At 41.3% G+C, this 26038-nt stretch overlaps 1 protein-coding gene across 3 annotated transcripts in view; it reads left to right on the plus strand.

Annotated features, from left to right (window-relative positions):
• The window catches only part of CDIN1 (CDAN1 interacting nuclease 1), a 179044-nt gene that overhangs the window by 78614 nt on the left and 74392 nt on the right, over nucleotides 1-26038 (plus strand). For 2 of the 3 annotated variants that reach the window (XM_056851272.1, XM_056851274.1), the window contains exons 6-9: nucleotides 10550-10629; nucleotides 10969-11018; nucleotides 16362-16429; nucleotides 19931-19996. In XM_056851272.1, the coding sequence (XP_056707250.1) occupies nucleotides 10550-10629; nucleotides 10969-11018; nucleotides 16362-16429; nucleotides 19931-19996 (264 nt within the window). The remainder of the gene's footprint in view (nucleotides 1-10549; nucleotides 10630-10968; nucleotides 11019-16361; nucleotides 16430-19930; nucleotides 19997-26038) is intronic. The other variant, XM_056851273.1, reaches the window with a different exon arrangement.

The raw sequence follows: 26038 nt of genomic DNA on the forward strand, positions 1-26038 counted from the left end.
ACAAGATAGTTAAAAAAATATGCCTAACTTTTGGTGGTCAGGGTGGAAGAGGGTAAACTATATAGTGATGTGTCAATTTCTACATAACTTGGTCAACCAATGAACAATGTAGTAGGACTATGATTACAGAATTAGAAAACCGTGTGAGCAACAAACTGGCTAAAGCAAGGTATAATATGAACAATAAAGTAGAATTACAAAAGGATAAAACAATGCTGCAAAGCAAGTTGATACCTACAATAATCATTGCACTATCCATTTATAAAGGTGCCATTCTGTACTTTTTAATTCTGCTACAGTTCTAATAAAAATGCCCTCTTGAACATTTCTTGTTTGCAAAATTAGTAGGGTGGGAAACCTTTCTGACCTTCTAAGGCAAACCGTTCCATTGGTAAGATCCAAGAAAGAACATCTTAAGTATGCTTAGCAAGTTGTGCCTGATGTCTTCACATATAGCTGTTCTGAGCATTTGGCATGAAATGGCCTAGAAAACAGAATAATTAAGACAAATACTGCTGTAGCTTTAAATGTACAAGTGTAGAATCGGTTATAAATAAAACTCTAAAAACAAACTGCAGAAATATGAATTCTTGGACAGAATATCATGTCTGGTTTCCATTTAATTATAAATTAGAATCCTAATTAAAATAATGTCAATAAAGTTATTTTTAGTATCTTTGGAAGTCGAAAGATGGTATGTAGTATAGTATTAGTATGGGAAAGTGGCTTGATGTTTAATAGATGACTGCATTTTATTAAGTATAGCTGATGTGGCTTTCCACAAGTAAGCTTCCCATAACTTCAAGAGAATGACTGAAACTACCACAACTGAGCACTTTTACATTCTGGCAAAATACCTTACTAAAGGCATTGCCATACACACATGCTTCTCAATATTAAAAATGTGTCCCTGTTGCATTTTCAATTATTTTATTATTTATTTTAAACAATATCTATTCTACTGTCTCCACCAAAGATGAATATGGTGCCTTACGGACCTCGTCAGGCAGATGACTGGGTCCAGAGAGAGGTCAATATGAGGTTTAAATCTGGATCCCCCCAACCCTATGGCTCCCAAGTCCTGCCCAAACATTCAGTGAATGTTTTTGAGAGGGCACTGTGCAATTGTAGCAGCAGGCATGCCCTTCCACATGTCTGCTGTTCACTGATGTCTGCATATTAACTTATACAGAGTGTCCAGTGCACATCGGTACATATTCAATCTGTACACCCTATTTTTCTGGAGCCTACACGTATTGAGGGACACTATGCATAGCCTGCTGTGTAGAGGTTATGTGTGATTATCAGACACAGGTGAGGGTAGGACCTGTGATCTTACCGGGTTCTAGACTTCAATGGCAACCTAGTCTCCTTGCAAAAAAGGAACAGTTATACCTTTCTCATGAGATGATGACATTAGACTGTGATACCTTCTAGAAGGGTTGGGTAAAAGTGATAGGTAGTTACAAGGAATATCCATCCAATCCATTCTTTTTCTGTTGCTTTAGCATTGTCAAGTGTCTGTGTTCCATTAAACCATCCAGAGTTTAAATCCCTTCTGGTAAAGCATAGACCTAGCCCTTAGCCCTTCCTTGGTGGTGTTCTAGCTGCTCTGTAAAGTCAACAGAACTGCATCTCCTGCAAGTGCCTTGCTGTATACAAAAGGGGTCCCCAACACAGTGCCTACGGGTGCCATGGCACCTGCCAGCACCTTTCCTGGTGCCCACTGAGAGATCTTAGAAAGTGGGTGGGGCCATTCCCCATGAAGTCTTCTGATAGGCCATTGCCATGTAGATTAAAACAAAATTCTTGCATGGCAGCCACAGTAGGGGGAAAGTGCTGAATGACTAGGTAAGCTGCTGCTTGCCTTAGCCATTATGTACTAGGACACCACCCCCATACTCTATTAGGGGGAGGAGAAAAGTCTGTGCCTCTCTCATGGAAGCCAGCCAGGTTGCTGTTGCCCGAGGCCCTGCAATCACACCTGGGGATGGGAGCCCTTTCATCCCCAACACAAGCCAGCCAGGCTGCTCTTTCCCTGAATTTATTTATTTATTAAACATTTTATGCTACCTTTCCATCCAATCCCATCCAATCAGGGTCCACAAGGTGGTGAACATTAAAATATTTAAGCAACTAAAATACATTTCAAATTATAAAATAATTCAATTAAAAACACATAACACCAGAAGGAGAACCAATAACAATTTTGGGGGGTATGCCAGACAAAACAAAAAAGTCTTCACTTGCTGGCAAAAGACACCAATAGAGCAAGTTCCAAAGTTTTGGTGCCACAACTGAGGAGTCTTTGATCGCCACCCATCTAGCTTCAGATGTCGGGGATAACCCAAGCAGGTCCTCCAAAGGTATGTACAGGTAGGTGCATATGGGAAAAGGTGGTCCTTCAAGTATGGTGGTCACAGGCCATCCAGGGCTTTAAAGGTCACTACCAGCACTTTGAATTGAGCCTAGAAGCAAATTAGAAGTCCAGTGTAGATGGAACAAAACTGGAGTGATATGGTCCCAACAACCCACTCTAGTCAACACTCTAGTACTAGCTGTAGATTCCGGATGGTCTTCAAGGGTAGCCACACACATAATCATTTCAGTGATCTAATCTAGATGTTACCAGGGCATGCACCATAGTGGCAAGATCCTTTCTGCCCAGGAAGAGCCGCAGCTGGCTCACCAGCCAAAGTTGGTGAAAGGCACCCCTGGCCACTGCTGCTACCTGTTTATCCATTAGAAGGCCCTGTTCCAGGATCATCCTTCAAGCTATGAACCTGCTCCTTTAGGGGAGTGCAACCCCATCCAGAACAGGGGATAACCCATTTCCTAGTTCAGATCCTCTCCCCATCAGTAGCACCTCTGTTGTGTCAGGTTTAAGTTTCAGCTTGTTAGCCCTCATCCATTCAAAAACTGCCTCCAGCCACCTGTTCACTGTTTCCAGTCTCCCTGGAATCTGCTGGTAGAGTGAGATAAAGCTGTGTGTCATCTGCATATTGATGTCAGGGATAAAAGAAAAAAAAAAGTCCCCAATGCAAGCCAGCTGGCTTGCTCTTGGATGAGTTGCTGTGTTCTTGAGTGTTGCCACAGCCAGAGACAAGAGCCTTTCCCTCTCTGATGCAATCTGGCCTGCCCCCTCCCTGGGCACTGCTGAGGATGATAGAAGAACCCTTCTTTTGCATTGCTTAGCATGAACAGGGTGAGGATTCGGAACAAGTCGATGGTAGGGGTGATGGGCAGTGAGAAGAGCAAGAAGCTTTTGGAGGTGTGAGTGAGGAAAGCCAAGTGCCCAAGCTGAAGAGGCACAGGAAAGCTTACCTTTTTCTTGCCTGTCATCACTGGGATTCCCCTTCTTCCTCCACCTTAGGCTTTCATATGGGTTTCTTCTTCCCAGTCACCCTTTTCTCTTTCTCTGTGTTCTTCTCCCCATTCTTGGGTTTCCTTTGTGCGATTGTAGTTTTTAAAACTCTCACTCTTATGTGTGTTTGCATGTGAGATTCCCTTTTCCCTCTTGGGTTTCCCCTCCATGTATTTTTTTTATTCCACCTTTCCACCCCCACTTGGACTTCCTGTGTATGTGTGCGTCCCCACCTTTGGGATTCCCCTGTGTGTGTGAGAAAATTCTCCTCCTAAGCTTCCTCCATTATATACCAATGTATACTACTTTTATGGGGTTTTATTCTATCATCATCCCATTATATCATAGTGCAGATATGGTTGGAGTTTTTGATATTTATGGCTGGATGCTTATAGCAGCTTTATATTAAAAAGTGGTCTATCTCCAGTACTGAAATGATATACTAAAAACATAGTGGGGTTAGCTTCTGACTAAACAGGATTGGACTGCACTCAATGCACTTAACTGGAATGTCTATTAAAATCATTGTTTTGGAAAGCCGGTGGCACAGAGAAAGGGCCCATGGCTCACTAGCGAAGCACAGGGTTGGCATCCTGTTGAACAGCCCTTCAGAATCCTTTGCATGAAATGTTAATCTATTTACGTCATTTGCACCTCACTTTTCTCCCCAATGGGGCCCCAAAGTGGCTTACAACATTCTATCATTCTTCATTTTATTCTCAAAGCAACCCTGTGAGATAGGTTAGGCTGTGTAACTGGCACAGGGTCACCCAGCAACCTTCCATGGCAGACTAGGGATTCACACCTGGGTCTCCCAGATACTAATCCTACATTCTAACTATGATACCTCACTGGCTGTCATGTTGAAGAGCTGCTAGCAGAGTTTTGGATAACCCTAACTCTGATGTTTTTTTTTGGGGGGGGCGCTGATTCCAACTCCTGTGGCAGCCATGTTGTGGTGGTGCACATAACACTTTGTCAAAATTTCAGTGGTGCTTGCAGGCTCAAAAGGGTTGAGAACCTCTAGGCTAAAGAGACCGCTTGAAATGTACATTGCCTTCCCGAAAAAAAGCACCAGGAACATCACTCATATATTCACGTACCTCACTCATATACATAATTGGGTTTGCTTTACCAAAATGGTCCAACCTCTTTCTGATTGAATCAATTTACCCACACACCTGTGCACATACATGGAACAGTGCCACAAGTCAGAATAATTCTGCCACAAGATTCAGTGTTAATGCAATTGGCAATACTCAGGAGGCGGGAATCAGCAAAGGTCATCAGCCTGGACACTGGTACAGACTCCAAGCTGATGTCTGAATGAAAGCCAAGCAGTCAGTCTTCATTAACTGATAACAGATTTAACAGTTTGGGAGGATCCACCATCGCTTCCTGTGAACGGCATGTGTAACACTTTTTCATCCTCCTTGCCCACCTTTCCCCTCTCTTGTACAAATTATACATAGGTGTGAATGTTAATCACAATCAACCAGTGCTTTCTGGTAAGCAGGGGTTTGAAACCAAGTTCATACTCTGTGTTTTTTTGTGTGTTAAGCAAATCCTTGTTAAAGTTGTCCATAGTAATAACATTGGTGGTGATATCAGTCTGTCCCCTTCTATTGCCATCTTCTGCTCATGGGTAAAGACTTGTATGTTATATTTGGCATTCTCCCAGTGATCCCTCAATGTTTTTTATGTTTTTTTATGTATTTAAATTCTGTTTTTAATTGTTTTAATAATATATGTTTGGGAGGGGGGTTAATTTTAATTGTTTGACAAATGTAATTTTATTTTGTGTGTTTGAAATTATTAGCCACCTTGGTGGTCCTTGTAAGGGCAGAAAGGCGGGATACAAATTGTATGAATAAACAAGTCTTAACCTTGATTAAGGCCAGAGTGAGGAACAGAGAGGTTGTAGGAAAGAAGTGTGCAATCCTGTAGCCCGTGTCTGATCCCTTAACCACAGTTCAGAAATTGAAAGCTTTAGGCACATACTGATCGCAAATGTTATGAGCACGTATGCCTGCAATGATTTTCTTGTGATATCCTAAATTTTCAAAATATAAGTGAGAATTAACTGGTATTGTTTGCAGTGTGATGATTTTTCTAGAACCGTGGTCACATGTGGACATTCACATGCTTATTGCCCGTTCCCCCTTTTCCTCTGGCGGGAGGCTTTTGCGTTTAAGCGCGTGCACGCCAGCGCACACGTGGCATTTCTGGTTTAGAACCAGAAGTGCCGCCTCGCAAAGGGCCTTTACCTCTTAGTTTGAGTGGTAAAGCGGCCCTTTACCACTCCCACTAAGAGGTAAAGGCCCCTCGTGAGGCGGAACTTCTGGTTCTGATCCAGAAGTGCTGCACGCGGTATGCACGCGTGCATGCACGTTTGCCCTCCGACCTTCAGGGGCAATTGCCGGGGGGTTGCCTGCCACCAGCGGGCACCTGGCAACCCTAATTACTCAGATGGTTTCTTGATAAACGCCAGCAATCTAGGGCACAATTGTTCATCCATTGAATTAAGTTAAACGTTCGTATACAGTTGTAAAAAAGTACTTAGAAATCATGTTCAGTATATATCACAGCTTTGTAGATGACATATATTATTTTATTTTACTTCATAAGAACATAAGAAAGGCCCTGCTGGATCAGACCAAGGCCCATCAAGTCCAGCAGTCTGTTCACACAATGGCCAACCAGGTGCCTCTAGGAAGCCACTAACAAGACGGGTGCAGCAGCACCATCCTGCCTGTGTTCCACCGTACCCAAAATAATAGGCATGCTCCTCTGATACTAGAGAGAATAGGTATGCAGCATGACTAGTATCCATTCTAACTAACAGCCATGAATACCCCTCTCCTCCATTAAAATGTCCACTCCCCTCTTAAAGCCCTCCAAGCTGGCAGCCATCACCACATCCTGGGGCAGGGAGTTCCACAATTTAACTATGCGTAGTGTGAAAAAATACTTCCTTTTATCTGTTTTGAATCTCTCACCCTCCAGCTTTAGCAGATGACCCCGTGTTCTAGTATTATGGGAGAGGGAGAAAAACTTCTCCCTGTCCACTCTCTCCAAACCATGCATAATTTTATAGACCTCTATCATGTCTCCCCTCAGCCACCTTCTTTCCAAGCTAAACAGCCCTAAGCGTCTTAACCGCTCCCCATAGGACAGTTGCTCTAGTCCCCTAATCATTTTGGTTGCTCTTTTCTGCACCTTCTCAAGCTATGTAATATCCTTTTTTAGGTGTGGTGATGAGAACTGTACACAGTATTCCAAGTGTGGTCTCACCATAGATTTGTACAAGGGCAGTATGATATCAGCAGTTTTATTCTCTATTCCTCGTCTAATTATGGCCAGCATAGAATTTGCCTTTTTTACAGCAGCCACACACTGGGTTGACATCTTCATTGAGCTATCCACTACCACCTCAAGATCCCTTTCTTGGTCTGTTGCTGCCAGCACAGATCCCATCAGTGTATATGTGAAGTTGGGATTCTTTGTCCCAATATGCATCACTTTACACTTACTCACATTGAATCTCATTTGCCATTTTAATGCCCATTCTTCCAGTATGCAGAGATCCTTCTGGAGTTCTTCACAGTCCAATTTTGTTTTAACCACCCTAAATAATTTGGTGTCATCTGCAAACTTGGCTACTTCACTGTTTAACCCCAACTCCAGGTCATTGATGAATAGGTTGAAAAGCTTCGGTCCCAACACAGATCCCTGAGGCACCCCACTGCTCACATCCCGCCATTGTGAGAACTGACCATTGATTCCTACTCTCTGCTTCCTATTTTTCAGCCAGCTCTCAATCCATAAGAGGACTTGTCCTCTTATCCCGTGACTATGAAGTTTGCTTAGTAGTCTTTGGTGGGGGACTTTGTCAAAAGCTTTTTGGAAATCCAAATCACAATATCCACAGGCTCATTCCTTATTGACGCTTTCAAAAAACTCTAATAGGTTAGTGAGACAGGACCTACCCTTACAGAAGCCATGTTGGGTTTTGCCCAGCAGACCTTGCCCTTCTATATGCTTGACAATTCTATCTTTAATAATGCTTTCCACTAATTTACCCGGAACAGACATTAAGCTAACTGGCCTGTAATTTCCTGGGTCCCCCCTGGAACCTTTTTTATAAATGGGTGTTATATTGGCCATTCTCCAGTCCTCTGGTACAGAGGCTGATCGAAGGGATATATTACATATTTTTGTTAGAAGTTCAGCAATTTCCCATTTGAGTTCTTGAAGAACTCTAGGATGAATACCATCCGGTCCCTGTGACTTCTTAGTATGCAGTTTGTCTAGACGTTCTAGGACTTCCTGCTTTGTTACCACTATTTGCCTCAGTTCCTCATTTTCCCCTCTCCAAAATCTCTGTTCAGGAGAAGGAATCTGCCTTGTATCTTCAACAGTGAAGACAGATGAGAAGAATTCATTTAGTTTTTCAGCAATCGCTTTATCCTCCCTTAGAGTTCCTTTACTCCCATTGTCATCCAATGGCCCAACCGCTTCCCTAGCTGGTTTCCTACTCCTAATATACTTAAAGCATTTCTTATTGTTTGTTTTGATGTGTTTAGCAATATGCCCCTCAAAAAATTTTTTTGCATCTCTAATTACCTGCTTGCAATTCCTTTGCACAAGTTTGTGTTTGCTTCTGTTCGCCTCGTTTGGGCAACCCTTCCAGTCTCTGAAGGAAGACTTTTTCCTCTAATTGCTTCCTTCACCTTACCCGTTAGCCATGGTGGTGACCTCTTGGACTTATTACTACCTTTCCTGACCTGCGGTATACAAGCTAGCTGAGCCTCTAGTAATGTTGGCTTGAGTAACCCCCAAGCCTTTTCAAGAGATTTAACCCTCCTAACTGTTCCTTTCAACTTCCTCTTTACCAGTTTTCTCATTTTCAGAAGTTCCCTCTTTTAAAGTCAAAGGTAATTGTGTAAGATTTCCCAGTCACTTTCTCATTTGCATATAAATTAAATTTGATGCCATTGTGATCACTATTGCCAACTGGCTGAACTACATCCACATCCCGCACTAAATCACCGGCAGCACCACAGAGTATTAAATCCAGGAACGCCTCCCCTCTGGTTGGGTCTATGACCAACTGTTCGAGGGCACAGTCATTTAGGATGTCTAAAAATTTTATCTCTTTGGCTTGACTGGAGCATACATTTATCCAATCAATATGAGGGAAGTTGAAGTCTCCCATTATTACTACTTCATTACCTTTACATGCTTCCCTAATTTCAAGATCACCCTGAGCCATTTGGTCAGGGGGTCGATAGAACATCCCCAGTACTAAATGTCCTTTGGGGCCCGGAATCATCACCCATAAGGATTCTGTGGACGAGTCTGCCCTTTTTATGGTCTCTAGCTTATTAGACACTATGCCTTCCTTGATATACATAGCAACACCCCCTCCAATACGCCCTTCCCTGTCATTTCTACACAGTTTGTAACCAGGGATGACTGTATCCCACTGGTTCTCTCCCCTCCACAAGTTTTCTGTAATGCTCACTATATCGATGTTTTCTCTTAAAACCATGCACTCTTAATTCCCCCATTTTTGCTTGGAGGCTTCTAGCATTAGCATAGAAACACCTCCACACTGTTTCTCTCTTTCGACTTGCCTGGCATGTGCCTTTGGGCATCTTTAAGTGGCTATCCATCATTTTTTTCCATTCCCTTTCATGTCTAAGTAATCCCTATGTAGGCAATCTGAAGCAATTTTCCCTTTGTCCATATGCATTGAGTTTGCCTGAACCGGATGCTTCTCAGCTCCTATCAGCTTTCCCCGCAGGTTCAGTTTAAATGCTGCTCTGCCACCTTTTTTATATTATGCGCCAGCAGTCTGGTTTCATTCTGGTTCAAGTGGAGCCCATCCCTTTTGTATAGCCCCGGCTTGTCCCAAAATGTTGCCCAGATAATCATACATGTGACACTCCATGCAGCACACTGGATAGCCCCCTGACCCCTGCTGGCTTTCTACCTTCATAACTGTTATTTTATTGGTTCTTGTAGGTTATCCGGGCTGTGTAACCGTGGTCTTGGAATTTTCTTTCCTGACGTTTCGCCAGCAACTGTGGCAGGCATCTTCAGAGTAGTAACACTGAAGGACAGAGTGTTACTACTCTGAAGATGCCTGCCACAGTTGCTGGCGAAACGTCAGGAAAGAAAATTCCAAGACCACGGTTACACAGCCCGGATAACCTACAAGAACCAATGAACTCTGACCGTGAAAGCCTTCGACAATATTTTGTTATTTTATTAATTAATTATTATATTATTCTTTGGTGTTGTAACCCTGCCCTTTACTCTCTTGCACTTCTCCTATACCAAATAAGAACTGAGTGCCGAAGTTCCTTGCCCTGCAGCTATCTGCTGCTAATTCACATAGACATTCAAGCTGCTCGGTACTTCAACCGGATGGAGAGAGTTACTCGCTAAGATAAAAAGATTTTATACTCACCTACAGATCCCCAGTCAGGATCCACAGGCAAAGAGCCACAGGGCATTTCATTTCATTTATGCTCCATTTTCCTCCCCAGGGGGTACCTAAAGTGGCTTGCAACATTTTCCCTTCTTCATTTTATCCTCACAATAACTTTGTGAGGTAGATTAGGCTGAGTGTGTAACTGTCCCAAGGTCATCCAGGTAGCTTCCATAATAGAGTGGGAATTTGAACCCAGGTCTCCAAACCCTAGCACCACACAGGCTCTCATTAGTATTGTTGATACTATTGTCTTAGAGCTGTATTAAATATTTCGCGATGTGAGGGCTAAAAAATAATGAAACCGACTCATGATTCCTGTCTTCTACATTTTTTCTCCCAAATTCTCTGAATTTTTTTTTCAGTAGGAAAAATTGAACAATTGGATTTTTCACAACAGTTTAAAAGGAAATTGCTAGCAGAGTGTACAAGGCATTTTTTGTCCCTTTAAACTTCTAGCTATAAGATAGTATCCCAATCATGAAATTTAATTCTACAACTATAATGTACAGAATTAGCCAGGTAGGAACATGAAGAATATTTTTGCAGTCCTTTGTGTAATTGAGAAATACTGGAACATGAACAAAACTATCTTTTTTTTTTCAAAAGCAGGTTTAATTTTTTGTCCTTGACAGCTGGTTAGTGACATGTTTACAGCAACACTAAAATTTCTTCTTCTTCCACAGCTTCCAAAACTCTTATAAACAGTATGCTGCGGGACCCTTCTCAGATTCCAGATGGAGTTCTAGCAAACCAGGTCTATCAGGTATTCATCACAGCCATCCTTTTTCAGTGGCAATGCTGTTATCTGCCTAGCAGTGTAAAGGATTTTAAACCTCATTTAATTACTGTCATCATAATCTATCACTGGGGTCAGGTTGCTCCATAAATGGCAATGCAATATTTGTGAAGAGAGCATTTCACTTTTTAATAGCTTGTTTTTTATAGGGAATAAAAAGAGTGCAATTTTTGTTTTCCGTGATTAAATCTGAACAGCTTTTGATAGCCCTTATGAAGAAAAGTAATTACTGTTTTTAGGATACTGTTTAACTATAATAGTTCTGTAGTTACCCATCACTGTACTACTTCTCTTATTTGTCTGCAGTGTACGGTGAATGACTATTGTTATGGACCACTGGTGGACTGCATCAAACAGTATCCTTTCCCATAAAATTTTAGGTGCACAATTGATGAGCTTGGACTCTGTGGAAGAGACATGTCTAGCTTTATCCTGACATAAAGTTCTGCTTCACAAAACACATTTCATACTCTTCTATTTTACATTCAGTCAGCTGCTGGAGGGTCACTGCATACCCCTTCTCTTACACTGTTTAACTAAAATCAGATACGGCATATGAAAGTTGACAGTTCAGCAGATGTACATTTCCTGTTCTTAGATAGAATCCTTTTTTGCTGTTGGTAACATGAAATACATAATCTTGTATTAAATTATTAGCTGTCATAATAGACATAGACTTAGAGAATTCTTAGCTGCTTTGCATTTTCCATTGGATAAAGCGTATTTGAATTTCTGATTTTTAAAAGTGACAGTATCTGACCTAACAAACTCCCTGCTGTTCTTCTGTCCTTAAGGGGTAACAGAGTCCAAGAGGTGCACAGAGAAAGTTAATGAAAGCTAAGATGAGTGTAAAATGTTAACAAGAGAGGAGTGTTTTAGATGAGGGTCCTAAGGGTTTTTTGAAGGAGCAAGATCTGTAATTCTGTTCCAAATATCTGTAATTTGTATTGGGTAGAAAATTCCATTTTATTTATCTTGGCTAAAAATCTTCCTAAAAATCTAGAAAGGTAGATAAGAAATTGTTTCTGTAGTATCACAACCATAAAGCTAATAGATATGTGTGCTAAGATAATCTTTGCTTTAAATGTTACTCAGTCTTTGGGACCAGCATAGTAGCAACTAAAAATAAAGCTGATTTGTTTATTTTGATAGCTTACTCTATTTTATTTTGATAGCTTACACTATTCAGTGCAGGGAATGGACTTTTAAAAGCGGCCCTTTATTCACAAAAGACTGGCTAACTAATGGTAATGGAAATAACTGTCAGTTGTGTCTCCTGCTCTTAATGGTTCTCCACTTGTGTACATTTCTGCCCTCCTTGTGAAGTTCTGTCCACAACCCCCTCATCTTCAGTCAGTAATGGAATGGGTTAATTTCAAAGAGAAATGAAAGCAGGCCTTTGGGAATTGTTTTGTGGCAAATCTAATTAGCCATTCTTATTGTGATGCCCTTGAGAGAGATGAATGTAGTACTGCCATTCTGTCTTTGGTCCTCAAATTCCTTCCCCGCCTGGCTTGGAAGACATTGCACTTAAATGTGAGAGTGTTCTTTTCAGGGATCCAGGCAGCCCCAGTCACATAGTCACAGTTTGTAAGAATAGTACAAAGACTTGGGATCAGATCCCTTTTCATCCATGAACGCACGCATGGACATGTGAAGCTGCCTTGTACTGGATTGAACCATTGTTCTGTCAAGGTCTGTATTGTCTAAGACTGGAAGTGGCTCTCCAGGATCTCAGGTGGAGGTTTCGTCACATCACATACCACCTGATCCTTTTAGCTGGAGATGCCAGGGATTGAACATGGGACCTTTGGCATGCAAAGCAGATGCTGTACCACTGAGCCACAGCCCCTCCCCTGTGATGGTGATTGGCAGTACTGTCCTGAACTGAATCACACCATTCTGAATCCATTAACAGTGCAATCTTGAATGGGGGCCAAAAGAGGTTTAGAAGCGGCGTGACCCCTGTAGTGGTGTAAGTGCCACTTGCACCACCCAAATGGGCACTTATGCCGCTGCAGGGCCACTTATGCTGGTGGTGAGGAACTGTGCAGCAGCACAAGGCATGGGTGCCAGCACAGCCTCGGCAGCAGCATTTCTCTGGCACAAGGGCTTGCACCGATGCTAAAGGGGGCATTCCCGAGAATGCCCATTTTTGCCAGTGTAGAGTTATGCCAGGAAAAAAGGTGGCATAGCCCTATGAAACTGAATGGAGCAATTTCATGGGGTTTTGAGGAAATTACCTTTTTGCCTTGTGGCGCTAGGCTAGCAAGCCGCTCAGGAGGTGGTGCAGCTGCACCTTCCCTGGCCCATCACAATTACCCGCCCCTTAGGATTGCGCTGTAAAGTCAATGGGCTTAGAAAGCTGTAGCTTTGCTTAGGATAGCACTTTAGATAAGTGGCTATAGGGATAGGATTTATCTTAAACTATAGTTTAGCCTAATTCACAACTTGTAAGGATAAACCTATATGTTGATTGATATAGTACTTGGCCACTTAAGTGTAGATGAACTATGAATAAGTGAAAGAATAAATTCAATGGGTTGGGTCCTGGCCTGTCTTTTGCTATTGGAAGTGATTTTTGCCAATTCTGTCCTCCCAGTGCAGACCCTGACGTTACACCTAAACTGTAATATACGCGTGGGCGATACACGAGACCGGAGACAGAGTTCCAACAACTGCTTTATTGAACGAACTAGAACTGAACTCCTGAACTGTGCAACAACCCCACTTATATGCCTACCAAGCCACCTGGTGCCACACACCCCAAGTCTGTGATTGGGTGGCTGTAGCCTATTGTCCAATAGAACACACAGGTGAAAGAGCCTGGGGAAAATCCATGCTCAACATGAGGCTTGCCTTCCAAACTGCATACATAACATAAACTGTCCCCAAATGTTCCCCTGTTCTCTGGAGCAATATTGTAGGAATTGCTGCAGGAAGAGGGAGATTGGAAAGATGCGTTCAGAAAGCAGATTTGGATCCAGCCCTATATATTTAGTTAAGTGAAGGAGTGAAATCCTCCTCCATCCACTGCTTTACTAGTCCAGAAAGACTGGTGTAGGTTTGTTCTTCCATTCCCTGCTATAATCCACACCAGAAATCTGTCATATTGCATGGCTAGAACAAAGTAATCCCTTTGTGTGCATTCTACTTTTCTTTCTCACAGTGTACAGGGTCTGGCTATTAAGTTAACCTTTTTGTTAAACAATATTTGCCATAATGTATTTATTGTACATGGTGGATCATCTCAATTTCAGTTCAGTTTTCAAATGATAACAGAAATAATTAACAGTGAATAACGAAATCGTTAACCTTAGTTTGTTATAGTAATATTAGATATCTAACTGTGTGAGAAAGCATTATTTGAGGATATATGATGCTGAATTAGTTGTTAATTTTAAGAAATATAAAGTAGCTTAAAATCAATTTAAAGTTAAGGTTTTAAAAGCATAATGTCTTCTAAGGATTGTGTATTGATTTTAAATACAACTATCTAATTATATATGCATGGACTAAAGTATGAAGTCAACCTCTTTATAAATGCCAGGAGGCTATTTTTCAGTAATAGTTCAGACGCTTACGGGAAACTAGCCTGCTGGATTGCATGAGAAGAAAATGGCTTGTGAGGTTATTTACAAGTTTTGCCCCATGGTCATTGCCATACATCAATAATAGGTACTGCTGTAGACTAAGTCTAAGTGTTTCTACTTATGATGCATTATGAATTTTGCTTCTAATATTTGTCTTATATTTTTGTCATCATCCATCTTCTTTGTTTGATTTTGTCATTAATTGTAAAATTTAATGCGATTCACGATTTCCATTTCAATATTGTATTTATATCATGCAATTTTTTATTATTATTTTTTTGTAATACAGCTAAGTGGTGCTAGAAGGCTGGAATTAAAATAATGAGAAATCTGTGCATAGTTAAATTATTGAAAATATTTAAGTTGGTAAATTCATAAGCGTTTAAAAACCCATCAAATTCTACTTTTTGTATTTGGGAAGATAAAGCATTCTGGTAGTAGATACATGATGTGATAATTTTCAAAATAGTTCTGATTTCTGGTGAACTGATAGCAATCAAAAGTTGCATATTAATTCTTCTGTGCTATTCTTGCCCATTAACTTTTCATTTTACATCTTGTTATGCAGTGAATATTCTGGAAGTCTGTGCCCTGTGCTTCAGATTTCCTTGATAGTCTTGACTACTTTTTCATATAGAGCAAAGCATTGCCTGTTGGTATTTACAGAAAGTCTTTTGATATCTAATACTGCATTTTGGTAAGAAACTAGGGATGTTCTGCAAGATTGTGTAGGAGAAAGGCAGGCTAAAACGTCTTAAATTAATCAAGAACACACAAATAATTTGCTAGAAGCAACTGAAAATTTTTTTTTTGGATTTTCACCAAAATTCCATACACAACTTTTCTTCTATGTCAATATCACTGTTCCTTAGCTTTTCTTGATTGCACTCCTGAAGATATGGAACTTTTACTTATTTTATTTACTTCATTTATAGGCCTTTCTCGCCAAGACTCAAGGTGGTTTACAAAATATAAATAGCAAATAAAACAAACAGTAAAGACATCCAATAAACAATGCAGGAGGACTAGGATTAGAGAATTGGAAAACAATGCAAAAAAACAAAACAACCCTGCTTATGGCAATAAAAACTGTCTAATGCATGACATGCCATAATGTACAAAGTGTTTGTTTATTTTTTTTACTGTATTTATAGTCCGTCTTTCTCATTGAGACTCAAAGCAGATTACACAGTGAAAATCAATAACAGACCATACAAAGAAACATCTAATAAGCACAGTGTATGTCAATATAATCAATATGAGGAGACATTGAATGAGCAATGTGCTACGCCTAGGATTACCAAAATCTGAGTGAGCATAGCATATTAGCCATGATACATAGTGTGGATAAAATGAAGAAAAATGGCATTACATCAGTAGAAAACAGTGAAACAACAACAGTTTTATAACATGATAATATGTCCCTTACATAGTAGTATACCTTCCTGAGCTATTCTGTTATAGTATAGCACTATTTCCTTTATAGAAAAGCTCTCTTGAACAACGGCATATTAATTTGCTGAATGACAGGAATGTGGGAGCCTTCCTGACTTCGAGCAGACCATTCCACAGGGGCGGGGGGCGGGGTGGCACCACAGAGACAACATATGCATGGGTGGTTGTTGATCTTGCCTATTTGCAGGGTGACCTGCAGAAAGCCTTGAACAGGTGAGCAAAGCTATTGTGGCAAAACACAGGAGGAGAGGCGGTGCTGCAGGTATGAGGGTCCAAGCCTATGCAGGGCTTTGTACATGATAGTCAGTACCTTGAATTGATACAAGTAGCTGATAGTACCATCCTAAGCAGAACTACACACTTCTAAGTTCCTAGTGGTATTTCAGTGCCTCTCACAGATATAAAGAAACTCAGGATCTGTCTGTACATAAGATAATAATATGGTTGGTGCTGTGCCTATTTTGTTCCCCCCCCCCCCAGCTCTAGTCTCCATCTCCAGGATCGAAAATGGTTACATTAAAAAAAAGACCTTTTAAATTAAGCGTCCCATCATTCCTAATCAAAATTCAATTGTAGATAACTGTGTTCTAGTATTAAGTGAATTTTGTTTAAAACTGATAAGATTCTTCATTCCTTAACATGAAAAATCAGCGCTATTGGACATGAACATGAAGTCTTACTACAAGAAATGCTTTTGGACAAAAATATATCTTTCTTAAGTAAGTTTTGATATTAAAATCTAGTACTTCAACATTGGGAATCCTAGTAATTGTTTACATAAGAAGAAGAAGAAATAAGTCTCCACAGATGCCCTGTACTATGTAGTAAAGAGAGGCTAAGAAATGATTGATGTAGTACATGTTATCTTTTATTGATTTAGGCCGGAGCAGGAACTCAGTTACCTAATACCCCATACAGCACGTGCACAAGCTAGCAATTAATATTTTATAGAATAAGTAGCTGGAAAAAATGCTTTAATATCAGCTGCTGTATTACTTTTGGTGTCATGAGATATTAGTCATAATCTTGGTCTTATGAGACTTAGAAGGAAGCATAAGAAATATTAGCTGCATAACACTTTATGTATTGAAAAAAACCTGCAGGAGGGATTCACATATCTTTTGAAGTATGTTTACTTCCCCATATACAAATGTACTAAACCTTCTTGCATTACCTCTTTAATTATGAGGATGGTAAATGTGAACCGATATAAGGATTTCACTTTTGACATGTTAAAAGTATCACTTTTTAAATACTGTATTTAACATTTGCTTACTATGATTATTATTTAAAGGATCATTTGTCCTTTTGACTTTCTCAGCAAGGTATGATATTTTTCCCAGTATTGGGATTTGTTGTGTTCAATGATGACATCTCAGCATGAAAGATTCCCCCCCCCCTTATTGATCAAGAAGAGCCTTGCTTAAATTCAATGAAAATTAGTATTTTTTTCCCTGACGGAAAAGTCCTTGTTTTTGTTAAAAACATTTCAAAATTATTATTATCGATATATGTGGCATTGGTTTGTCAACACAATTAGGTAACTATATAGCAAAAGGGAAAATGTACCAGCTCACTATATCATCTCTGTGAATATAAAATGCTATTTATTGTGAGTTTCTGGAATTATATAGCATATTTATTTATATAACAGGTTGCATCCTTTGTGTGCAATGCTGAAGGTGGAGGCCAGAGCCATCCGTGTCACTTGCACCATGCAAACTGGCATGGACGCCGAGGTAGGGTGACTTACGCTGGTCCCCCTGGACGCTGGCAGCAGTGAGGTGCTTGAACGCCACCGCAGCTTCCTGCCGGCATTCCAACAGCACGGATTCCCACTCCGACATCCTGGGAGGCATTTCCAAGGCATTCCTAGGGGCAGAGCTGCCTTTCGGCAGCTTCCTAACCCCTTTGGCTCGGGAACACCCCCTCATGCAGTGGCGTTGATGCAGTCAGTGGGGGCATTTTCCGTTTTTGAATTCTTTAATGGGTTTATATTACCTTTTGGCGGCCAAGAAGCCTCTGAGGAGGAGGCGTGGCTGCACCGCTCCCAGCTGCCACTCTTCAACCCCCCCTTTAGGAATGGGCTGTAAGACTTGTTGCAGTTTCTCACTTTCTACAAGATTTCTGTCTCTCTGCCCCCCTTCCTGCAGACCCTTCACATTTCATTATGTTATTCCAGCTGTTTGCCAACCCCCATAGCTGGATTTTTGGGAGCGTACCAAGCTGCAGTAGGATGGGGGAGGTGGAAAAATTCCATTACATAAGTGTAGCTCCACTCATGGTGCTTGGGATTCAACCCTATGTATTCAGCAACAAGGCCCTTATTCGGTTTACTGTCTTGCACAAAGTGTTCAGACAGAATGTATCTTTTAGAGCATGGTAGAGTTTGCAATGGTACACAGGAAAGAGATGGTCTCTTAGGTAAGTTGGTATAGAAACATTAAAGGCATGTTAATTACTATTCAGCAATACTTTTTTAATCATTCTATGGCAGCATAAAATAAAAGGTGCATATATACAGTAAAATGATGCAAAGCCAAAGCCTCTGGTTGCTTACTTGGAAGTAAATCCCAGTGAGTTCAGTGGAAGTTTACTCTCAAGTATGAATGAATTTTGGATTGTCACTCGCAATTGCACTGAAGGGGAATCAGCTTTCAATGGTGATTTATGCATGGTCACTGTAATCTCCTTTATTCCATTTCAGCCAGGATCTAATTTTTCAGTATGCACGAAATCCCATTCCTTGTTAGCTCAATGCTGTTCTGATGCAAAACCAACCCGGGTCTTCCCATTCCTCTGTTAATCTGACTTTTTCCTCTCCCCTGAGCTCAGCCCGGCTCAAAGCAGCGTGCAGATGATTAAACTGGCGCGAGTAAATGCCTTCCCATCTTGCTCGAGTAAATGCCTTCCCATCGAAGTTGTTATATAGAAAGTTTCAAAATATTCCTAGACATGAACGGAAATGTGAATGTGGCTCCAACTCTTTGGACTCAATCGAGCACATAGTGCTAGATTGCTCATTATACGCATCCGCTAGGAAGAAATGGTTAAATACTTGGATACATTCTAAATATTATCTTCCTAATAAAATAAAATGTCAAATTTTATTGAACGATACAACAGTAGAGATCACTGTGGCGGTGGCCAATTTCTTAGTTAACAATGAAAAATTTGGGAAACTCTGTGTTATGATTTTATGTTTGTTTTAGCTTTTTTAGCTGATAGTTGTATTTATACTGTTTTTTCCTCTTTGTAATATTGGATATGCCATTAAAGGTTTATTGATTTATGCTTTTTTATGCGACAGTTGGGTTTGGGGGGAAGGAAATCTCTCATGATGAGCACTGCAAAGTAAGCCAATTATAGAGCAGCATTTAAAGGGGTGGGACTTGATTTGAGCTTGGGAGACTGCTTTTCTGTATTCATGGCTCGATTAGCACACGGTTTCATCCCTGATCATTCAAGCCAATGCATACAGTTTCCCCCAAATCGGGTTTCATTAATGTGCAATGAACCCATGGTGTTCTACATCAAATGGAGAACTGAGTTTTCCATAAATACTTTGGAATGAAGAACAATACTTTACTTGGCTATGAAGATTTTTGTTTCGTTTCTTTTTCATGGTTTTTAAAAGTTGTTGCATAGACTGAAGTAGTTTTATATTCCATTGATACACATAAGGTATTACGATTGGGCACCCAAAAAACTGTATGATTTTTTCTTTCTATGCACCACTAAAATTGGTGGTTAGATTCTGTGAAGTTCACCATGAAAATCTAGGATGTCTTCTTCCTCAGATAGTGAATTTTTTTCAATTTTTTTTGTAACAATTTTGCAAGGCATATAAATTGAGAGAAAGTAGAGCATGTCTGCATTGTGATATTCCTGTTTTTTAAGATTATGTTCAAATAGAGATGCAATGAGCTTAAATATTTCTTTATTTTTAGTATTTTTCAGTAGCAAACCACAATCTGACAGGTTGAATTAATGATGTTTATAATGAAGACATAAAAATGCAGAGATGACAAAGAAGCATTTTTATATTCATGTTTCAGGTTTGCTAAGAAGGTTCATTTAATCTGACACAGCATTGCATGCATAAGAAGGGATATGTATGAGTGCATTAGGAATTCTTATACCTGTGTTTAAAAGAAAATTAATTATTCTGTTGTCTGATTAATGGAATAAAACCATTGTTTATGACATTCTCTGTATAGCTGAAGATCAGCTTCGTGCAAAGGGTTATGACAAAACACCAGACTTCATATTAGAAGTGCCAGTTGGTAAGTCTGTGAGGTTTTTAGCTTTTGTGAGTAAATCTATTTATACTGAAATACTAACATTCTTAATGGTATTGTGCCAGACACAGCATAACAATATATTAAGCATTCAAAATAAAGAACCGATTCCTGTTGTCACGACTGGCCGCCCACTCCTGAGCTCCAGTTGTGTTGTAACGTAACCGAGTCAGGTCAAATAACTCAAACCACCTTTTAAATGAAAAGGTTTATTTAAGAGTTTAAAAGAAAATAATTAAAATGCGAGTACAGTAATCTTAAAGACACACTGGCAAAGAAAATAACAAAGTCTTGCTGGTTATACTTACAACTCTACTACATAGCTGAAGTTCCTTACTCTTAAGCTAAGCTGGTTTAGGCCTTAGTTTCTTGCATTGCGGCATTGCTGTATCTAAGCAGAGTAATGTGCCAAAGCAGTTCAGGTGATAATGATAGATAGTAGTTAGTATAGCATAAGCATGGCTAAACTTATGGCAATCTGAATCCCAGTCAGATGACCCCTGACTTCCAATCAGGAACAGTAATTCTCCGAAACCTCTAGATGGTTCTGGCCGGTTCAAGCTGGATTGGGTTCAGGAGTGAAGAGTGAAGTCATTCCCCCCTCCCAATTTCTCACAGATGAAACCCATCTCCCAATTAGGCTGGTATGCTGGTTCGGCCTTGCACAGCCTTATCTGTTTGGCAACAGGCTGCAGGTGCACCTTGTTTCTCATGGTCTCTGCTAGGCCTCTACAATTATAACAACGGTTTTCTAAGCATTCAAAATGGAAAATAGTGATGCTAAGCAAAAGTTGACACTAAATGGCTTTTCCTGCCTTCACACGCCCCCCTTTAAGAGTTAGGCTCATTAACCAATGTTAATGTGACAACTCCACAAAACAACATCATTGATACATTGCCATCCTGTAAAGCTACTACTGCAACTAGCAATCATACATGCTTGAGGTAGATACTGATAGCAGCACTTTGAAACAAATTAATAAGCAATGCAATAATACACAGAAAAAGCATCAGAAACTGGAGAACTGACAATTTACTCTCCACAACGACTTAGAGCATCTGCCACCACATTATTCTTCCCCTTAATGTGTGAGATGTCAAACTGAAAATCTTGTAGGCTTAAAGCCCATCTCAGGATTCTAGCATTGTTACCTTTCATCTTATTCAAAAAAGCAAGCGGATTATGATCTGTTTGAATGAAAAATTTGTTACCCATTAAGTATGGACGCAACTTATTGACTGCCCACACCACTGCAAGAGCTTCTTTTTCAGGAACTGAATAAGCCCGTTCCCGCTCTAGAAGTTTTCTGCTTAAATAGGCCACTGAGTGTAACTCATGGTTTTCATCCATCTGCGCCAAAATCGCACCCAGGCCTCTGTCACAGGCATCTGTCTGCAGATAAAATGATTGACTGTAATCTGGTGCTCTGAGCACAGGAGCTTACACCAGCTTCTGCTTGATTTGATCAAAAGCTAACTGACACTCAGGTGTCCATTGAACCTTAATAGGCGCTTTCTTTTTACACAGGTCAGTGAGAGGTGCAGCGAGTTCAGAGAACCCCTGGACAAATTTTCTGTAAAAATTAACCATGCCTAAGAACCTTTGAACATCCTTCTTAGTAATGGGTACAGGCCATTCTGCAATACTGGCCACCTTAGCCTCCAAAGGTTTGATTTTATTTTCTCCCACACTATGCCCGAGAAAAGTAACCTCATTTTTTCCAAACTGACATTTTTCTGCTCTAACTGTTAGACCTGCATCATGCATTCTTTGCAAAACCTCCCTCAAATGCTGAAGGTGCTCTTCCCAAGTGGAAGACATGATAGAAATGTCATCTTGGTATGCACAGGCAAACGGCAGACCCTCCAGGACTCGATCCATCAGTCTCTGGAAAGTCTTACTGGCTCCATTTAATCCAAACGGCATGCGTGTAAACTGGAAATGTCCTGCATGACAAACAAATGCGGTTTTCTCTGAAGCTTCAGGTGTCAAGGGAACTTGATAATAGCCACGCAAACAATCAAGGGTAGAGATGTACTTTGAATTGGCCAAACGTTGCACTAATTCATCGACTCTTGGAGTAGGATAAGGATCCAATTCAGTAATGTCATTGAGCTTTCTATAATCAATGCACAGTCTATATTCAGGTGGATCATCCTCTGCCAATTTTTTCTTTTGCACAAGCACAATAGGAGCTCCCCATCTACTGGTAGATTTCTTTATAATTCCCCATTCTAACATTTGTTGAACTTCAGTCTCTACGACTTCTTTCATGGCTCCATTGACAGAATAAGGTCTGGTTTGAATTGGCTTACTATTGCCGGTGTCAATATGATGAGAAATGACATGAGTCTTGCCTGGTACTTCAGAAAACAAAGGCTGAAAACACTCCAAAACTTCCTGCAACTCTTGCTGCTGTTTAACTGTCAGGTTTTCAGAAAATTGCACTTCCTGCAAACTGTTTTGACCTTCTGGAGCAGTCTCAGGAATTTCACAATTCTCTTCTTGAACTGCTGTAAGGGGGAACACCACACTAGCTCTTTCTTTGTACAATTTCAAACGGTTTGCATGAAGCACAGTAGGTTTTTTATCAGAGTCCACTTCTTTGATAAGATAATTATCATGAGACATCACTTGTAAAACTTCAAAAGGACCTGACCAAGCCACTGCCAGCTTAGTAACATGCTCTGGGTTCAAAACAAGAACTTTATCTCCGACCACAAAAGATCTATGTCTAGCATGCTCATCATGATACACCTTTTGCTTTCTCTGGGCCTCCTCCAAGTTCAGACTAGCAGCTTCTCTGACTCTGTCCAAAGTGCTCCTTAAGTTGCTCAAGTACTCCACAACATTCTTTGGACACTTTTCAGACAGCACTCCTTCCCAATCTGCCTTGAGGATCTCCAAAGGCCCTCTGATATTTTTACCGAACAGGAGTTCATTTGGGCTGTATTGTAAAGACTCTTGGGGAACATCTCTGTATGCACACATCAAATAAGGAACAGCCACGTCCCAATCTTTGTGCTCCTGAGCAAAACATTTTAGCATCTTGCCCAAAGTCTGGATCATTCTTTCAGTTAGTCCATTAGCTGACTGATGGTAAGCTATCACAGGGACATGCTTTATATCTGCCATTTCACACACTTTTGCCATTAGCTTAGACATCAGGTTAGAACCACGGTCTGTAATTATAGTCTTAGGAAAACCAAATACTGAAGCAAAGTCCAGAATGCTTTTAGCCACTGACTGCGCAGTGATATTACTGAGTGGGTATGCGACAGGGAACCTTGTTGCATGATCTACAATGACAACAATATATTGTTTACCTGACCTTGACTTTGGAAGTGGTCCCAGCAAATCCAATCCGACAGTATGGAAAGCTTCTTTGATGACTGGGTAAGGATGTAACTCAGCCTTGGTCTTGTCTTGAGGAAAACCCACACGTTGACAAGTATCACAAGTGCTCACATAGTCCTTCACTGATTTTGTAAGTCCATGCCAGTAGAAATTACGCTGAACCTTGGCTGTAGTCCTTTTGATTCCCAAGTGCCCTGCAAGTGGAATATCGTGTGCCACTCTCAGGATTTCTTCTCTGTACTTTCTGGGCACGACTAGAAGTTTCTCGGTGTCCCAGTCTTGAGAGCATCCTTTTGGAATTGTTTCTTTGTATAACAGTCCATTACGCCACACAAAACGACTTGGGTTGTCAACTGACAAAGGTTGAGAAGTATTAGCTTGCTCTCGGCAACTCTGCAAAGTTTCACAGACCAATTGGGCCTCTCTAAAATCAGAAGCTGAACTTGAGAGAATAACTTCCTCTTCATTAAACTCAGCAGAAAGAAAAGTTTCAGGCTTTGTAGCTGCTGGTTGCTGCTCAGGCTGTTCTAGCCCCCCCTCTGATGGCGAGAGAGAGAGTGCACTCCCCTTGCCACTCTCATCCTCCCCATCTCCAGGGCTGGAGATTGCATCTGCAGTTTCACTCTCCTGGATCCCCTCTAGCTGTTTCTTTTGCCGCCTGGTTTGCACAGCATTCATTTGGGCACATTGATAAAGCAAGTCAGACCCAATTATAAATGGTTGGTCTCCCTTACTATGGACAAGGCATAACTTTTCTCCAGACCAGCCTCCAAACTGTAAGTGAACTTTCACTAGAGGCATTTGCTTTACAGCACTCTCAAAAGCTTCAACCTTCAAAATACCACATGGAATAGAATCACAGTCATTGAGTAACTTACAATGCACGCTGGAGACATCAGCGCCCGTGTCCCGTGTTCCTTTTACTACGTGGCGGTGATTTATGATGATCTCCTCTTCTCTCATCTGTTTAACCCAGGCTCGCTGATGAGGTGAAATTAACTCCTTAGAGTCCAGAATCCTACTTCCCCACAGTAGCTGTGAAGCCCATCTTAGCTGCCGTGTGTTCACCTTCTTGAGTGTTAGCTGGTTTCTTTTGAGTTTCTTTTCGATTAGCCACAGCCCCTCTCGGCCAATCTTGTGGAACAGGGTGCCTTCGAACGATCTGCTCTGGATTTATTTCCGGAACATATTCAGCCTCCCAGTTCTCTGTAGTCTGTGGTTGTGCTTCAGCGTTAGAGACTTCTCCTCCAATACATTGGACTTTAGCTGAAGAAGCTTGCTTGTTCTTCCAAATAACACAGTCCTTTTTAATATGTCCTTGTTTTCCACAATGAAAGCATCCAGATGTAGCTGCTGGTGTAGAAGTGGCTTTGGGCTTGTCTATCCGCTGGGCAGGATCTTTGACTGGGGTGGCCCGGTTGCCAGAACTCGACTCCCGGTTCACCTCTGGTCTTCTTGTCCCTGCTTCTTTCCCACGGAATGGTGTAGCCCCATGCCTCTCATGTCCAAGCCGAAGGAGAGATTTATGAGCCTCCTTCCGCCCGGCAAGTATCTGGTCAGCAAAAGCAGCCATCTCTACAACATTTTTAGGATTCCTTGCTTGAATCAAAGCATGCAGCTCTTCAGTTATAGACTGCCCAAATTGCTCTCTTACCAAAAGGGCGATGACATCATCCACAGAACGAATATCAGCTGCAACAAACCACTGCTCAATATTCTGGAACAGCCGGTATACAAAGTCAGTAAGAGTCTCTTTACCTTTGGGTGCTGCCTTCCTCAGCCGCACTCGAAGTTGCTCTGCTGTCAGGGAGAAACGCTGGATTGCCCTTTCTTTAAAGAGTTCATAGTCTTGAACTTCATCAGGACTTAACTGGGTGAGTAACCTTGCCAACTCTCCCGAGGTGTTAGTCCACAAAACTTGCATATAACATTCCTTTGGCACTTTGAGACTTGCACAGGCTCTCTCAAACAGCGTTAAATAAGTCACAACACAGTCATTTTCCTTGTAGCTCGGTAAATCCTTACACGACCACTTAGGTGCCTGCTGCTGGACCCTTTGAGAATTTGCACTCTGCGCTTGTAAATATCCAAACATGTTCTTCTGGTAATCCATAAAGCCTTTGATGAATTCAGAGAAACCTGCGGGCTGACCTTTAGGCTCTTCACCTTTGCTGTTAGGCTTGTCACCTCCGTTGTCCCCTGGGCTGCCTCCTTTGCCGTCTCTGTCCCAATTCCTGGAACTCGGCCCTCCGGCTGCTCCTTGGACATCTGGTAACGACCCCTGCAATGGCCTCTGGTCATCGTCATCCGCATAGTCCCTATCCGTTCCAGCATCGGAACTGCTAGAGGTATCTGCGCAACATTGCTCTGTAGTTGCCCGGTGCCTTGAGCGAAGCTTTCCTCCGACCCGAGGGTTCACGCCGCCCATAAATCCTTCCTCAAACTGCAGGAGATTAGGCTCTGTATCTCCAAGCACAGTCACTTCAATTTCTGCCTGCTGCCTCCGCGGTACGGCTCCAGCTGATTTGTGCCACGGCTTGGTGCCTAACTCAAAACTCGCAGTACTCCTGAACGACATCCTGACTGCACAAAATAACAAACTGCCAGTGTTTTAAGAATTACTTTTGAGTAACTGGACCTGATCCCACCGCTGCCACCATGTCACGACT

Source organism: Euleptes europaea, chromosome 6 (genome assembly GCF_029931775.1).
Source record: "Euleptes europaea isolate rEulEur1 chromosome 6, rEulEur1.hap1, whole genome shotgun sequence".
NCBI lineage: Eukaryota > Metazoa > Chordata > Lepidosauria > Squamata > Sphaerodactylidae > Euleptes > Euleptes europaea.